This window comes from Siniperca chuatsi, linkage group LG2 (assembly GCF_020085105.1).
Source record: "Siniperca chuatsi isolate FFG_IHB_CAS linkage group LG2, ASM2008510v1, whole genome shotgun sequence".
NCBI lineage: Eukaryota > Metazoa > Chordata > Actinopteri > Centrarchiformes > Sinipercidae > Siniperca > Siniperca chuatsi.
The window spans coordinates 32,464,471-32,481,596 of record NC_058043.1 but is presented as its reverse complement, the minus strand read 5'-3'; the positions used below and the strand labels follow the sequence as shown (position 1 = coordinate 32,481,596).

Below are 17,126 nucleotides of genomic sequence, written 5' to 3'. Positions count from 1 at the left end.
TTATCATAAAAATATTTATACTAGTCGATTTAACAATGTTAAATCAAACCCTATAAATAGGAGCATATATATTTAATGTGAAAGGTGACGCTTGTAGTGACAAACCCACCGATTTGTCACCTAACTCATACACTTCCCCTCAGCTCTACAGAGCTGCAGTGCAATGCAGCACAATTCACTTATGTTTATCAGCTTGCCTTGCTAAGTAGTGAAATATTTCAAGTATATGTTTATGTAGTTTATACAGTGCAAACAATAAATAATCCTGAAAATGCTGATATCAAGCTTACTTAAACCTTTGACCAGTACTGTACATGAAAGGTAGCACTTAAATTAAAAACTGGTAACTACTATGTTAGCATTGTTTTCAGTGTAGCGTGAGCTGTGGTGGGCTGTCACTTGATTTTGACCACCATGGAGGTCAAAAGTCTTAACACCGATGAAGTCCAGGTACTTAAACACACACAAAATCACACCCATAGAGCATAGAAAGAGGTGGCATTTAAGCATAATGTGATCATGTAATGGTATAGTGCTGTAGACCACTGTGTCTATTTTATGTTGTGTTTATGTTAAGTTATTCCCATGTAAGAAAGGCATGGTATTGAGACAGTGCACCTGGCTGTCTAAGCCTGTCGCTATCTATCGGTGGTGGTGCTGAACCATTCCTTAATCGATGCATGTAGCGCGCTGCATGCTGTCTTTGGTGCTGAAACAAAGTGGCTTCACTGTATGTTTTCTTCAACATAGGCTTGCTTGGCTTAATAAGAGACAATTTTATGTTTATGGACAGGATATGATATGGATATATCAGCTATTTTACAGTGCCGGAGTGTCCCAGCTGGTAATAAATGCACATAAATAATGCAATGTGATAACTTCTGTTATGAATTGGCGCTATATATATAAACTGAATTGTACTTAACTGCTCCTGATGTAACGTAGATGGACAAAAACAGGAAAATCAGGCGGTCAACAAAAATTACGGCTCCCCGTCCCTGACTCTCAACAACCTGGCCTCAGGTAAGTGCTCACCTTTACAGACATACGTGCACGTGCACCTGCTCCCGTGAGCTCCACCCCCTCAGCACCAGACCAACCCACACACATGCAGCAAACACACAGTGCACCCATGTTCTGTCTCCTACAGTACCTATGGTACATAGTGAGAGAAATTATAATAATTTTCTCAACATGTGTCTTGATTCCTTGACCCAAATATTGACTTGTCCAGCAGCCATCTTTGCTTACTTCAATGACTGGAAATGCACCCTGGGAAACAAACAAAAATTCTGTTTCACTGTACACTGAGAAACTATTTTTGTAGTGTCAAGACAGAACAGACTTGACACTACAAAGAGATTAGAAAAAAAACAAACCCATGGTATGTTTTGTTAAACAGCCTCTCAAAATTGTAATTCTATTTCTTTTTGAGGAAAACAGCATTTCCTTGACTCGAATGTATTTATCAATGCAGTGATTATATGAGAAGCACAAACTGTGACTAACATTCACCAATAATACAAAAAAATGTAAAGGAAAATGTAAATATGTTGTTTTTTATGTGTCATCAAATTGAATGTAGCAGAAAATTGCTGCTCACCCCCATTGCTTGGAATGTCAGACAAAAGGCTTGTATTTGCATTCATTGCAAGCAACACAGCTTTCACAGTGCATCGGTTTACTTTTTTAACAGTAAAACAATATCAAAATTCCATAAACAAAAAGTATAAGAGTAGTAAGCCTCAGCTTGAGCATCTCATGTAAACATAACTTTCATATTTGAAACCTTTAGACTGATTTTTAAATTTAAGCCACAGAAATAAGCCACTGTTTTAGTATAAGTATATAAGCCTTTGAAAAATGAAACAGGTTAAAATGGGAAAAAAACAAACAAACAAAAAACCTAGAAACAGAAAACACAACAGAAATTGAACAAATTGATTTTAGATGTTTTAGTCTATACAGTATCAAAACAATAATAAAGCACATCAGAGGTTCCAAGAGCCAAAAGAAAAATGCTTAATTTGCTGGATCAACACTAAAAACAACAACATTTTACTAGATAATTGAATTAAATATTAATAGATTTTTAATGTGGTTATTATTTTGTTAATTAATTATACTTGTAATAACTGATTTCTTTTTGGCTACGTGGGGGTGGCGGAAACAATTGTCAACACAACATATCATAACCTTTTCGCAAGCAGTTGCTTGCATTATAAAGCTCGGTAAAGCCGAGAGTAGCTGCAGGATCAGACGATAATTCTCTGTAAGTTCATCACTACGAGCAACCCCTTTCACATTTTTACATTGTTTTCACATTGTCATTTGATATATTGATATTAAAAAAAAATAGTGATTATAGCCGCTTTAAGCAAAAAAAAAAAGCTCCTCCAGATCCTCATGGGTACAAAACCTGAAACTCACAACTGTGCAATTACAACCAGTATTCCACCACCACCACCACCACTACTACTAAAGGCATAACATTGCTTGTGAAATGGGGGGGCACAATAAAGCGGGGGGTCTGGGAGCCCTTCCCCCAGGAAAAAAAAGAGTATTTGAATACCATTTTCTGCATTTCTACATGCTTTTATCATATTCCCCTAATGGATGTTACACCCTAGACTACTACTCTTGTAATTCTGCTACTAATAAATGTAAATCCTGCAAGTAATGTGTACTTGCAAAGAAGGCATAGAATTAAATGTCATATTAGCGTCAATTTACATTTCAAAAGTTACCTACGCTGACTTAAGTAGGCAATAGTCTGTCAAAATACCGGCAAGTAGTCATTCTTTACAGCCAAACCATCAACTTGAGAAAACAGTAAAATAAAACTGTTCCTCTGCAGCCATTCTTGATTTCTGTCAGAAGATAGAGGAGTTTCATTAGGAATTAACAACAGGGAATCAACTCACTGAGATCCATCGTTCACCTCTCCGACAGTAAAGTCTTCAGCCTGGGGTTTCTGTTCAGGTACACACAAAGAAAGTGACTAGCTAGCTGTTTGAACAGACATTACATTTTAAAATGTACATTGTAGGTAGGCCTCTACATCTTTTCCATGGACCAACTGTTACCTGTTCTTTAGGTCAGTGAATGATTTGTAGAAGCTTTTCTCATTCCACTCATACTCAGTGATCTCATTGGCATGGTTGATGATGGCGAAGGCATAAACCAGGTGAGTACAGAGGAAGGGGTCCATGTTTTCTGGCAGGAATTTCCCCACACCAGTTCTGTAACGCGACCAGTTGGTAAAATAACATACCAGTTTGGCTGTGGTTGCTGGATCAAGGAAAAAGATAAAACATAGCTTTGCACACAGTACGAAAGATTAATCAAAATGTGATCTCCTATTTCTGTTCTTAAAATGTGTTGCTTACCAATCTGAATGAAGAACTGGAGAGCCACTACAAGAAGCTCAATTCACATGTTATTACAGTTGAATTAACTGCCACATTTAGCAACAACAAATACAGTAATGATAGAAATATAGGGAAAACACATGCCGCGACCCGGCCCCGGATAAGCGGAAGAAGATGGATGGATGGATGGATGGACATGGAATTTCTCACCAATTATGCTTGCTATTCCTGTGTTCATCTCAGCTATTTGTACTATCTTCCCAATGGGAATCTCCCACTGTGTGGCACCTCACACTCTTTATGCTCACACTGTGGGACAGAGACAGAGAAGTATAAAATGTATACACAGAGTAACGTCACTCCAGTCTTACATCTCATATTACTATGAGTCACATGGTATAGTATTCAAGTGCTAAATACTTTTGCCTACATAGTGATGGGTGATGGCACAAATATAGTCATAAAATCTTAGTATATTGCAGGTAAAAGTGGCATGACCAACCCTTAACTGTCAAACTGTGTAATTTTAAATATAGCTTAGTTAAATATATATTTAAATATAGCTTAAATATAGCTATAGTTTGAATATAAAATTTTTCACAGCTGATGTTTTTCTCCCTTAACAGGAAGGATTGGATCAGGACACCGATCCAGTCCTCCGCTGTCCTCCACTTATTTCAATTTGCGTGACCTACTTCCAGTTTCACCTAAAGCATTTTTAACATGAAACCCATATTTGAAACTCAACGCCAAACTGTCCCTGCATCTTTTAATCTCCATCAATGTAATGATGATATGATGTTGCTGATAGTGCTTGACAGGCACAGACTGGCAGGACAAAGGACATGTCATGCTGAAGTGTTATGCTTTTACCTCAAGCCTAAAGTTGCTGGATGAGCGGCAAAGACAGTGGAGGATGCACAGAAAGAGTTGTTCTGTTGCTTTGTCGATTTCAGTGTCCTTTGTTTTAAAATGGAAAATCGTTGTTTGAATTTTGAAGGAAAATTCTGCTATATCGAAGTCCTCTGTCTCTGCATCCTTTATAACAAAATGGCAAGGTACCATTTCAGTCTTCTGATGTCATCTGAGGAGCTCAGTTACAATGTGGAAGTGTTTGAGTCACACCTGAACACACAAGTGAAATGAATGGTTTCCACAGCCGATGTGTTGTGTGGAGATGAGCTTTGGCAAATCCCCTCATGTGCCTCTATGGGCTGTAACACTGCTCACATTTTACATTGTAGAGAGAAATAAGGACCTTGCTGGAGATTTAACAATTAAGACATTCTCTGCTATACTCTTCAAGTATGTTTTAAAAGAAGCAGAGCTGTTAATTAAACCTGACCTTAATTTAGTGGAATATTCACATTTAAATCTTTGCATTTAGCTCACAACATGCACATAATGAGGCAATAAGCTTTAGCTCGTACACTTATGTCACTCATCTCAGTGAACATGAGGTCTGCACTGATATGTGTCAAAAGTTATTGTTATCATTGTGAGGCAATGCAGTTTAAGTGCAAACTGACTTGAAAAGCCAAGCGTACCATATGGAAATTAATGGAAACCAGTGGGTGCCTTTAACAAAAGAAAAAATGCACTAAAATTTCTAAAACATACTAGGATGGTTTACAAAATGCAAAGCTCTTTCATTGTGTTGCATCAGGGGGGCTGGGTTTCAGTTCCTTCACTGTTCATTTATTGTACTTTTTATCAATTCAGTTTATATTTTGCTAATGTCAACAACCACTATTTATGTTCTGAGAATGAGAAACCTCAAGATTCAAAACTCTCAATTGACCTTTGCCACATTTATTAATCATAAAAGTGCTTCCACAGCAGCAATTTCTGTACAATGCGCTTTTTCCAGTATACACAGTGAGAGCGATATACACATCTGTGCACCAAGTTGGGTTATTTCACAGTAGAGCTGGGTTTCATAATATTGTGATCATACTGTGTCCAGATTCACAGCACAAAGAATATATCAAAACTTTCATAGAAACTTCTCAAACTACTTCTGTAGCGTAATCCACTTCTCCTTTGCTCCATATGTTCAGTATGTTCCAAATGTTCCTCAATTCACCAATTGTTCACCAACAATTTACTAAATACGCTAAACTATTTGCTGTGGAGCAATTAGAAGCCAATAGCATGACACAAAATAAGTGTTTCGAACATACAGAACATACGGATCAGTGGTTTCTATGAACATATTGATCCTTTTGAGTCTGGGTTGCCAATGGACTCCATTCTAACTGTTGACTATAGCTGTTGACCTCTGTGAAGGTGCAAGCAGAGTAATGTTTTGAGCCTACAGGGTTTGGTATTCAAAAAATATATTATTCCATAAATGTTTAATTGGCATCATGTGGTCAGTGATGCAGTGACTCTTTGTACATACACTAATAATTAATTTTGATAATAAAACTGAACACTTATCAGTAACAGGGACACCTTTGTTATCTGTGACCTCTGGAAAGTTAATTGGACAAAGTCTGCTAAATCACTTTCATACTATAAATGAGTGTGCAAGGTTCCCTTCCTGCACCACTCTCCTTACAAAATTGTCTTTATTCTGGACTGAACTCAAAAGAAGTGCATTAAAGTTATTACTGAGTCCTACCCCCCCCTCACCTTTCTTATCTCTTTCGTTTTCTGATGGCAATGTTATGCTCTTTGTTATATTTATTCTATTATATATCAAGTTATGTCCTCTTTGTTTGAAGTGATTTCTTCCCCGCAGGGTTGCATCTTCTGATGCATCAGTTTGCATCAGTAGCAATTTCTATATCTTTGAAAAGTAGCATTTCAAGGGGAAGCAGAAATTCACGTTTTCAGAGTTGAAATAGTTCCTGTCATGAACAGAAATGGGAGATCACGTTTTGATTAAACTTTAGTACTGTGTGCAAAGCTATGTTTTATCTTTTTCCTTGATCTATCGACAACTGCTACTACAGTTGTTGTTATTGGCTTGAGTCTGGTTCTGTCCAAGGTTTCTGCCTCTTAAAGGAAGTTTTTCCTTGCCACTGTCGCCAAATGCTTGCTCATGGTGGGATTTGTTGGGTCTCTGTAATTAATATTATAAAGAGAACGGTCTAGACCTGCTCTATAGGAAAAGTGCAACTTCTGTTATGAACTGGCGCTATATAAATAAAATTGAATTGAATTGAATTGAATGAACCATAAAAACCTTTCTTCGGAGAATCAGTATCAGGCTAAAAGTGTTGTCTGGAGTCTGTGGTTTCTCACCACTGTTCTGACTAACTAACTACTGTAAAAAATCAAACATTCAGTGCTCAATAGGTGACTGACAGCATTTTATGTAAGAGCCTGGATTACTTCCAAAAACGTTTTCTCAGCAATAAAAACCTGTCATGATGCAGACTGTATATTCATTGTTTTTTTGCCAGTGAACATCTGTACTTTGTTGGTACTCAAAGCTGGGACTCAATGATTTCACATTGTTAGTCAGCATTTGTACTCAGCAAAGTAAGGTATTAAAAAAGCATTGTTTTGGTATTGGTACAAAAACTAGGATATCATACTGACACCTGTGCTGAAAAAATTGTGCAGAGCTCTACAGTTAAAGGAACAGTGTGTAGGATTTAGTGGCATCTAGCAGTGAAATTGCAGTTTGCAAGCATTTCAAACTGCTCACCCCACCCTCTTGCCAGTGAACTCGTGGAGAACGCGAAAGGCCCTACCTAGATGTTTGGCTTGTCCATTCTGGGCTACATTAGAAACATGGTGGTGCAAAATTGCGGACCCCGTGGAAGGGAACTCACTCCCTCTGTAGATATTAAGGGCTTATTCTACGGTAATGAAAACACAACAATTCTTATTTTCAGGTGATTGTACACTATTGAAAACATACTTATATATGTTAATATTATCACCATATTCTGCAAACAGAGCCCCCTGAACACTGAACATTTAAAATGTGTGGGTACATGTAGGATTGTGGAACAAAGTAGCAGATTTAAATGATGAGCCAGCACTTAACAATTTGTACCGAAGTACTTCAATGCTTTTGTTTACAATCTGCAATCTGTTACAAATTTAACAAGGAAATACATTGTAACTATACAACATTAACGATATTTACTAATTTAGGTAAATGTTTGTATTCACAGTGGATACAAGAGAACTTCTGTTTAATAGCTGACGTTTGCATCAGTTGTAATACACATTGTCTTCACTCCTGGCTCAGGGCCAAACGCAGCACTTGCAGCTGTTATCAAAGACAGATCCAGTTCCACATTGCCTCTCGTGGGTGATGCCACCAGCACACATGTAGAAGTTGGCCCTGTTGTCTGGGTGGGCGTACAGGCCGTCAGGTTTGCCGTTGCAGAAGCCGGATCCTGGGGCATGGGTGGTGGTAGTGGTGGTGGTGGTGGTGGTGGTCGGAGGGGAGATGGTGCTAGCACCGGGTTTGGGGGTGGTGGTAGGGGGCAGTGGGGGTAGCTCTGAATAGTAGAGGGAGAAGAAGTTTGAAGCAGAGAAATAAATGTCCATTAATGTTTGTCTATAATGTCTATATATCTTGACTTGTCTTGATTAATGAATAATCTGGACAGCACTGTACATTACTTTATTACTCCAATAAATTACTGAGAGGGTGGGTCATTCTCAAGGTAAGGCTGATTACAGCCCTCTCAAGATGGTATTACAAGCAAAATATTTTGAATATGCATGGTGGTAATTTTTTTCAATTCAATTCAATTAAATTTTATTTATATAGCGCCAGTTCATAACAGAAGTTATCTCATTGCACTTTTCCTATAGAGCAGGTCTAGACCGTACTCTTAATAATATTAATTACAGAAACCCAACAAATCCCACCATGAGCAAGCATTTGGCGACAGTGGCATGGAAAAACTTCCTTTATTTTATATGGTAAATGACTGTAGTAGTTCATTATATGACCCATCGTGTCATCTAAACTTTATATGCCCTTATTACAGAGATACCTGGTGTCCAACTTGGTGACAAAAATACCTGATGCTGATTTAAATTCTGAGAATATAAAATTAAACTCAGTGGGAATGTTTAATATGACAGCCAAAGAAAATTACTCCTATAGTCAAATAACTTTAAAGGAAAGTTTATATACAAATGCCTTGGACTTACCAATATCAAGAAGTTTGCGAAGATGAGCCAGCAGAGGGTGGCTGCCCTCTCCGCAGAATCGTCCAGCAAAGTCATCCAAATCAAGGGCCCACACAAAGGCACCACCAAACTTCTGCTCCTGCAGGTAGCGCACCTATTGAGACAAAAATTAGTAGAATTTGGTGTAAATACTTTGGATATGCTGTGAATGTGTCAAAATATAGAGCTGATGTTCCACCTACCTTGATCTCATAGCTCTCCCTGGTGTCGAATCCGACCCACTCATTGTTCTTGGTGGCATAGGGAACTTTCTGGTCCTCAATCCACTGAATGGTGGTGCCCTTCACAAAGCCACAGATCTAGACCACAGACAATATCATAAGGTTTATGTAGCTTTACAATAAATTTGTACTTAGTCTTTTCACACAGGCCATTAAATGCCAATGTAATTTATATGTACTGTACATCATATTTTAATGGGTTTACTCCAGCCTTATCTAAACTGTACCTCATAGTAGGACCAGAATCCAGCTTCACGTGTGAATGGTCCGGCTGATGCAGGGCCACTAGCTGGGTCTCCAATGCCAGTGTTTGATGATGTCAGACGGAAGGTACGACCATAAGCAGCGAATCCCATCCTCAGCTTCTCCACTGGGGCGCCGTTGTCTCTCCAGTACTTCATGGCATAGTCCTACAGAAGTTGATGAAAGAGGTGAAGTAAAAAGGTATCCTTCAAGTAAATTTTTCTTCAGTCCCCAAGTACTTACAGTGTTAAAGTAGATGAGGTCACCAAAGTCCTGGGATCCACGAAACAGTGGGCTGTTGTGTCCAGTGTACTGCTCCCAAGTTCCATGGAAGTCGTAGGTCATCACATTGATGAAGTTCAGTTCCCTGGAGATAAGGAAAAACAGAAATTGCCATTTCAAAAACCTTTGCAGAACTCCCAGTTTTCTCTCTCAAGAGGTATTCAAGGCAGCACACTCACTTGGCAATCTCAGCAATCTCATATCCACCATCGATGGTTCCCTTTCCAGCAGCCACTGCAGCAGTTAGCATGAGCTGAGGCTTGCCGGTGGCCTTGGCCTCAGCTGCATAGGCAGCAACGAGTTCCTGCAAATACACACCAAAGAGGAAGTAAGAAAGAAGTCGACATGATGTAAACCATAGAACAGTAGCTATGAATTGCAGCTAGAATTTCAAGCAATAGAAATCTGCGCACCCTGCAAAGCAGAGTGAACCTCTGTTTGTCCTCAGGAGGACTTCCACGGGCACCAGGGTACTCCCAGTCCAGATCCAGACCATCAAATCCATGAGTCCTCAGGAATTTGATGGAAGACTGGATGAATGTCTGACGGTTAGCTGGGGTGGACACCATGATGGAGAACCTGCAGTGAAAATGCATGTTACTAACACGACATCTTCTCTCTCCCATACTTTTGTGCTTTCTTGTCTCTCTCCTCTCCTGTCGCTTTCAGCACGTATTTCTGCCTCCAGAGTCTGGATCGGTGATGGTGGGACACCTGCTGCCCCCCATGTTACTGCTACTACAATTGTTATTATTAGTCTTATTACTATTATCATTATTATTCCTATCACTATCATTCCTATTATTATTACTTTATTAATATTAATATTACCACTACTATTACATTGTTATTATTTTAAAATTTTAGGTGGAATTTGCATTGTGCTTCCCCCCATATGTAAACATTTTTACATATGAGCTTCATAGCTAGCAAACCTCTGTTTAGTTATCTATTTCTAAACTTACAGTAAAATAAGTAGAAGCTAGTATTACAAGTGCTGTATGTTAAAGATACTGTAACAGCAGCTAAATGTGCCTGCTGGCCAGTTAGCTAGCTGCCAAAAAAAACTAAAACTGCTGCATTTTGTCACAGATAAGACTTCATTATACTTTCAGGATGTTTTAAGAATGTAATGGATAGAATATTAGTAACATAACTCTAAGCACTCTGTATTTGTGTATAGGCATGTGTTTTTATGGTTTAAAATGTTACTCACTGTCTTGAACCAAAGTTCCATCCACCAACAGCCAGCAGAGTCTTCAGATGAGGATTTCTGGAAACAACACAGAGGGTAGGTTAAGACTATATAACATTTCCACCACACTTTGTTCAAACTTGTAATTGCTTGTAACAGGTTACTAGAAAAATGCATCGTTTATGCTCAATTGGTGGATTTACATTTTACAGCAGGGAACATCTCTGAGCTTGAGTTTCAGCATAGTCCCCATTTCAGCAAGCATTACCCTGCTGCAAGGCACTCAACTTCTGCTAGCTCCAGAGATACTGTAGCTTAGCCTGACCTCTGACCTCTACTGTATGTGATACAAGGGTATCTCAACTCTGGCCACTTACTTGATCTTCAGGGCATTGAAAGACTTGTAGAGGACGTCATCATTCCACTCGTAAGTAACCAGCTCGTTGTTATGGTTGATGATAGAGAATGCATAGATCAGGGTGGTGCACAGGAAGGGGTCCACATCCTGTGGCATGTACTTCCCCTCACCAGGTCTGTACTGGGACCAGTTGGTGAAGTAACACACCAGCTGGGTGGCAGATCCTGTGTTGGAGTAAAGGAACATTAAAGAAGCATTGATTCCAGTAATTTTATATACTAGTGAAAATCCATATGAAACTGTGCTAGTTGAACAAAAAGTATTACAACTTACCCAGCTGGCATATCACCAGGCATAAGCCTAAGGAATATAGAAAAGAAAGGATGAGAGAAACAAAAACACACAATCTAAAATAAAATAAAAATATTAGTCTGTTAGAGAAGAGTAATATATACATATAGCTCAAAATGAAGATACACACCTGCTAGAATTGTGAGCCTGGTCATCTTGAATTCACTTCTCACAAATTCACTGGATTACTATAAAGACAAAAATGTAACCAGGGTCTATGATTGAAGTAAAAACAAAGCTACTATTCTCAAGATAATCACAATTAAAAATAATAACTTAGAGGGATAGTTTTCCCTTACAAACACACCTTGGGATCAGATGAGAGAGCCAAGAAACAGCAGCAAAGTTTGGACTTTTATACAGTTTATTGTTCACAGAGAAAGGAGGAGGTGTAGCAGCCTTTGATAAATTGGGGCAATAAATGTCATGATTATTAGAACATGTTTTGATATGATCCTGCAAAGTCTGAGTCACCTGTAGACAATCATTTACTCTGTTCACAGCATGCACTCAACACATGAACCAATTGTAATTTAGGTCAGTGTACATATCACTCATTATCATATTATTATCAGCCAAATTACAGAGTCCTGTGGATCATAGTTCTGATATTTTTCCTTCATTTGGATTCTTATTGTTACTGTTGTCATGGAAACTTGACTAGAGATTAAAATAAATAGATTTTAAATAGATTAATCAATTACATTCAGTCAACTGAAAATTAATATTTGATCATTAAAAAACAATTAATAGTTTAATTATCCAGTAAAACCTAAAACCTAAACATGAGCTGGTTCCAGCCCCTTTTTCGGTTTTGTTTTATTGAAATGAAATACCTGGGTTTGATTGTACTGTTGCTCTGCCAAAACAAGTAATTTGACAACATCACTTTGGGCCACATGGTGGTCATTATTTTACACATTTGGAATAGTGAATAACTGATTAATCATAAAATTAAACATGAAACTGAGTTAAAGGTCATGTTATCACATGCGTTTGTTCTAAATCTTATCATTATTAAATTAAACAAATTTAAATGTGTGAAAATGAACATTTTACTGTAACAACTGTGAGAACTTTTTTAAAGATGTTTTTGGCATTTTGCCTTCATTAGATAGTTTACAGTAGAATAGAGATACACTCAGGAAACATGGGGAGAGAGAGGGAGATGGCATTCAACAATGGTACTGACAGGAATCATACCAGGGATGTTGTGTTTACAGTGCATGCTATGTATTTTAGACCACTCACCAGGAAGACCTGGAATGTTTTATTAAGCAAGAGTTGTGCACTATCAAATAATAAATAAGTTAATATATTGACATTCATTAATAAATTAATTAATAAGCAAGAAAAACAAAAAAAGTGACTGCAACTGATTAACTCATCACATTTAAAATCATCACATTTAAAATGAAAGTAAACAAGAAATGAAGTAAAATAGAAAATATTCACTATTAGACACCTAATATGTTTTGACTGACTAAACAATAATAATCAAAACAAATGTACATAAACTGAGATGCATTATGAAATAACTTGGTTTACCTTGATACTCTCCTGAACTAGTTCCTAGATTAACAGCTTTGATTACTTTATCTCTTTCCTTTGTTCGACCATGACCATTGCTCGAGATGTTCCACATGGCAACTTGTTTTTTCCCTCCTCAATAATCCTCAGCTGACTGGCTGGGGCATTCTGGGACACAGGGAGGTGTGATACAGTCACGAAGAAAAAGGGGAAAAACTCAAACGTACAGGAGGTATGTGAACCCCTTCACAATCTGCAAGGCCCAAAGATATTAACTTTACAATGGTATGACATGGCTAAAAGCAGAAGCTAGTGATGAACTAGTAACATTTCAAATGATTGTCAATTAATTAATTAAAATCAATTAATTGACAAGCATTTAAATTAATTAATTAATTGAAATATGTTATGTTGCAGAAATTTTCTTCATCGTTTGAAATTGATGTATTAAATCAACTCTATGGTCATGAGTGTATTATGCAGTTTTGTATGATATAGGGGCAACAACATTTTGTCAGTGATAAATCTACATATTTGACAAATTCATTTAAAAGTTATATTGATAATATTTTATGTAGAAATGTTTTTTTATAAAATACATCCACAGAGCTTTTAGAAATGCGTGGAATAACAGTATCACTTTTCCTAAAAAAAAAATGTATTATTGTGAATTCATCTTTTTAATATTTTTGACGGGTCCAAAATGAATGTTTTGTTTATCTCTGTGTGAGATGTTTGACATTTGGTTCCTGCTTCTAACAAGGTTTGTGAGCCAAGAGTATAACAACTTTGGTATCACGTGGTATAGTTGCCAGTTAGTGTGGAAAACACGGACACTGACATTAGCACATATTAACCCATAAAATTAAATTTCCACATATTTAAACAAAATAAACAACAACTACCAGCAGTCATAGTCCTTACAACCTTAACTAATGTGTTGTCACCGCTTAGATTGTCAAAATTAGAAAAATAACAGCTTCAATCCCTGAGGAGCATTAGTGACGGTTACCTAACGTTGTAGTTCTCTCAAACAATTTAACGTATCAGACCGGATTTAGAAGTGGGCCAGAGTCCAACGTAACTGATGGCCCGGGGCCAGTACAAGTTTATGTAGGGCATGTTGATTGTAGCGGACTGGTCTGCTTATGCAAAGACGGTCGCTGTTCTTTAAGTACAGAGTAGAAGTGGGATCTTAGTATATTACCAGTGTGGCATGTCGAAGGTAAAGTAATTAATTCCAAAATACTGTAAATCTACTCATTATACTGTACTGTTTAGACCCAAAACGTGACTGTTATTGAGGGTGTCATCTGATATAGCAGTCTAATGTTAGCCCTATTGTGAGACACTTCGCCGAGGGTACTTGTGGCAAGCTAGCCATGTAGCCAGCTGCTTTAAGCTAAACAGCTACAGTACTCACGTTAATATAAAAATCAGAAAATACTGACATGATCATACAGTCGTCCTTTCTCCCTGTAGCCATTGTTGCTTTTTTTATAATGCGCTATGAGATTTGTTTTCAGTAAAAAAAACTTTGACTAATGTTAGGTCAACACTGCGCTAACACTAACACTAGCTAACGTCAACTTTTACTGTAGCTGTCTGTCTAATGTCGAGCACTGTGGGTTTTAATAGCATCCCTACAATACTGTACTCTTTGATTGAATTAAAATAAAAATATTTATAATGTCTTATAGTGTAAAGATAACTGAAATGTCATTTTATGATAAGTGTTGCAATTCAGGGCCCCTATAATTATTAAATTATAGGAAAAAAGGGTTACCCAGGGATTCCTGTGGAATGAGGTCCCAGTTTGGGTTCGGGAGGCAGACACCATCTCCACATTTAAGAGTAGGCTTAAGACATTCCTCTTATAGTTAGGCTTGGGTGAGTCCTGAACCATCCCTTTAGTTATGCTGCTATAGGCCAAGACTGCCGGGAGACTTTCCATGATGCACCTCTCTCCTCCTTTCCCTCTCCATCTCCATCTGTGTGCATTTTTATCCCATTAATGCATGTTACTAACTCAACATCTTCTCTCTCCCGTAGTTTTGAGCTTTGTCCTCTCTCCTTCTGTCGCTTTCAGCAGGTACTTCTACCTCCGGAGCTGCAGAGTCTGGATCTGTGGTTGTGGACCCCCTGCTGTCCCTGTGTTCCTGCTCGACAACTGCTACTACATTTGTTGTTATTGGCTCCATTACTATTATTGTCATTATTATTTCTATGATAATAATTCCTATGATTATTTATTTATTAATATTAATATTACCACTACCATTACGTAATTACTATTTTAAAATATTTTAAAAGTTTTTTCTTGAATTGAATATAGTTACATGTTGCAAAATGAATTAATTACTTTTTCACAAAAGATTCATCACTTGATTTTACTGAGTTTGAGTCTCACTCCACTCGAACATGAAATATGCAGGTTGTGCAACGAAGTGGCAACCACTGGAATGGAATGGAAGGGAGGAGGGGGAGTGCGTCATCTAGTGGCTGGATGTTATCAATGTTATCAATAGCACCTTTAACTATACCCCATTAATAATTTAGTCTAAGAATTTATTAAATGAAATTGTTAATACAAGCTTATGACAAATTGCCATCTAAAGTTACCAGAGCCCATAGTGATGACCTGCCTATAAACCTGCTTTGTCTGACCAGCAATCAAACCCAAAACCCAAAGTCCAGGATATTAAAGGTTCCCTGTGAAGTTTTAGACCTCTAGTAGCACTATGGAGCTGTTTTTCTATAAGTGGGTCCCAATTTTATTTATTACACAGGTGATGCCACATACGGTTTTACCAATGGTGTCATACTATTCCACTGATCAACAGGTGACAGGTGGTGGTGACATGCCAAGATATGCAGCTGTAAACAATGTTGGATTTAAAATACTTTAAAAAATTGCCTTTGCAAATGTTTTATGAGGAAGGAAATGCATGTTTGTTGTCAACATGTTTGTTAAACCTCAATGATACACACAATAAGTTTTTGGTAAGTAACAATGAATGTAAACATAACTTTTGTTTGTTTACAAGAAAACTCCACAGGGCACCTTTAAGTTTAAAATGATATGAAATGGGTAAAAGCAGCAGAGTGTAGCTGCATCACCTTGAAGCAGAGCCTATAGCCATACAGCTGCAACACCAGGTGCTGCTGCATAAAACTGCATGCCCAATTTGATTTGAATTTATTGTATACACTTCCCATCTGTCCATTCACCTGCAGTAGCTACTGCCTGCAGCTTCCAGTTCCTCCCAACCTACCTTAACAAAAATGTTGCTAGCAAACTACTGCAAAGCCTTCTATTGCAATGCCCAGAAACAAAATGGGCTTTCTATTTGGGTATGTTTTCATGATGTGCTTTGTTCCATAGCAAACTATCTTGGCATTCTTTATATGGGGAATATTACTCTCAAACTGCATTCCCCTTAAAAGAATCATCTTAAACCTTTGGGGATTATTGATTCAAGGCAATTAGTGAAGTGGTAAAGTGGCCCTTTGAAGCAAAAATCTCTACACAGCATTAACAGCAGTGATCTGAAGGTGTTTTTATTGCTTCCAATTTCTAGTTCCAAGCTGTTTATACAGTGTCGAAGGGCATGTGTGATATGGTGACAGGGAATGCCAAATACAAGGAAGCATATTCTGTCAGGCAATCATCAGAGATAAATTATCTCCATGTCTTTTGGCAATGACACACCTATCACTTGCCCGAATATATATGCCAGGATATGCTGTTGATATTTTACTATTTTACAAATGAGCAATGCTGTAGCCTAAGCCCAATACTACTATACAATTCTGCATAGACTATTTTATGGTGTATGAATTTTCCAGTTTGGGAGCCTAGCAAATCTATGCCAATTCTGCCCTGTCATGGTTGATAAAATGCAAAGGGTTGGTCCTTGGTTCATTCGAACCTGCCTGGCTTCAGCAAATGAAGCAGCAGAGAAACTGAAAAGGCAATATCATAGGGCAGTGCAGTTAAGAGCTTCAGGGGAAATCTACTACCATTGTATGAGCTCATGGTTTGTGAAGGGCGGTTGAAAAATCTTTACATTTCTATAAGTATACTACATTTCAAGCAAGCCTGCATGATACAGATCAGGCGGCAAAGGCCCTATTATCTTTGTGAACTTTTTACGAATGAATCACATTTTTGAGGGCCTAAAGGTGCTCGAAAAGTTGTGAAACTTTCCACACTCATCAGGACTGGTGAAAAATGTGATATTTTATGGGTTAAGAAAATTTGGGTGGCACATGTAAAGCTGCTTTTCCACCAAAAGTACCAGGAACTTTTATAAAAGGTTATTCAGCCCATTGATATGTGCGGAACACCACGATTCTACACCATTAACATTAGCAGTTGGCGTTAGCATGTAGCTTTTGTC

At 37.8% G+C, this 17,126-nt stretch overlaps 1 protein-coding gene across 2 annotated transcripts; it reads right to left on the bottom strand.

The window, feature by feature from the left end:
• Positions 1-6,674: 6,674 nt before the first annotated feature.
• Positions 6,675-11,559, bottom strand: LOC122883904 (acidic mammalian chitinase-like). 2 transcript variants are annotated; one of them, XM_044213012.1, is made up of 12 exons: positions 11,501-11,559; positions 11,324-11,381; positions 11,176-11,202; positions 10,862-11,066; positions 10,506-10,562; positions 9,703-9,868; positions 9,469-9,593; positions 9,251-9,374; positions 8,992-9,174; positions 8,726-8,842; positions 8,505-8,637; positions 6,675-7,840 (listed from the first exon to the last, which is right to left on the bottom strand). In XM_044213012.1, exons 2-12 carry the CDS (start codon positions 11,346-11,348, stop codon positions 7,581-7,583), a joined length of 1,422 nt encoding a protein of 473 aa, XP_044068947.1. In that variant the 5' UTR covers positions 11,349-11,381; positions 11,501-11,559; the 3' UTR covers positions 6,675-7,580. The 2 variants fall into 2 exon arrangements, with proteins under 2 accessions (XP_044068947.1, XP_044068956.1); XM_044213021.1 differs by having other exon boundaries at positions 11,324-11,523.
• Between the last annotated feature and the right edge of the window lie 5,567 nt (positions 11,560-17,126).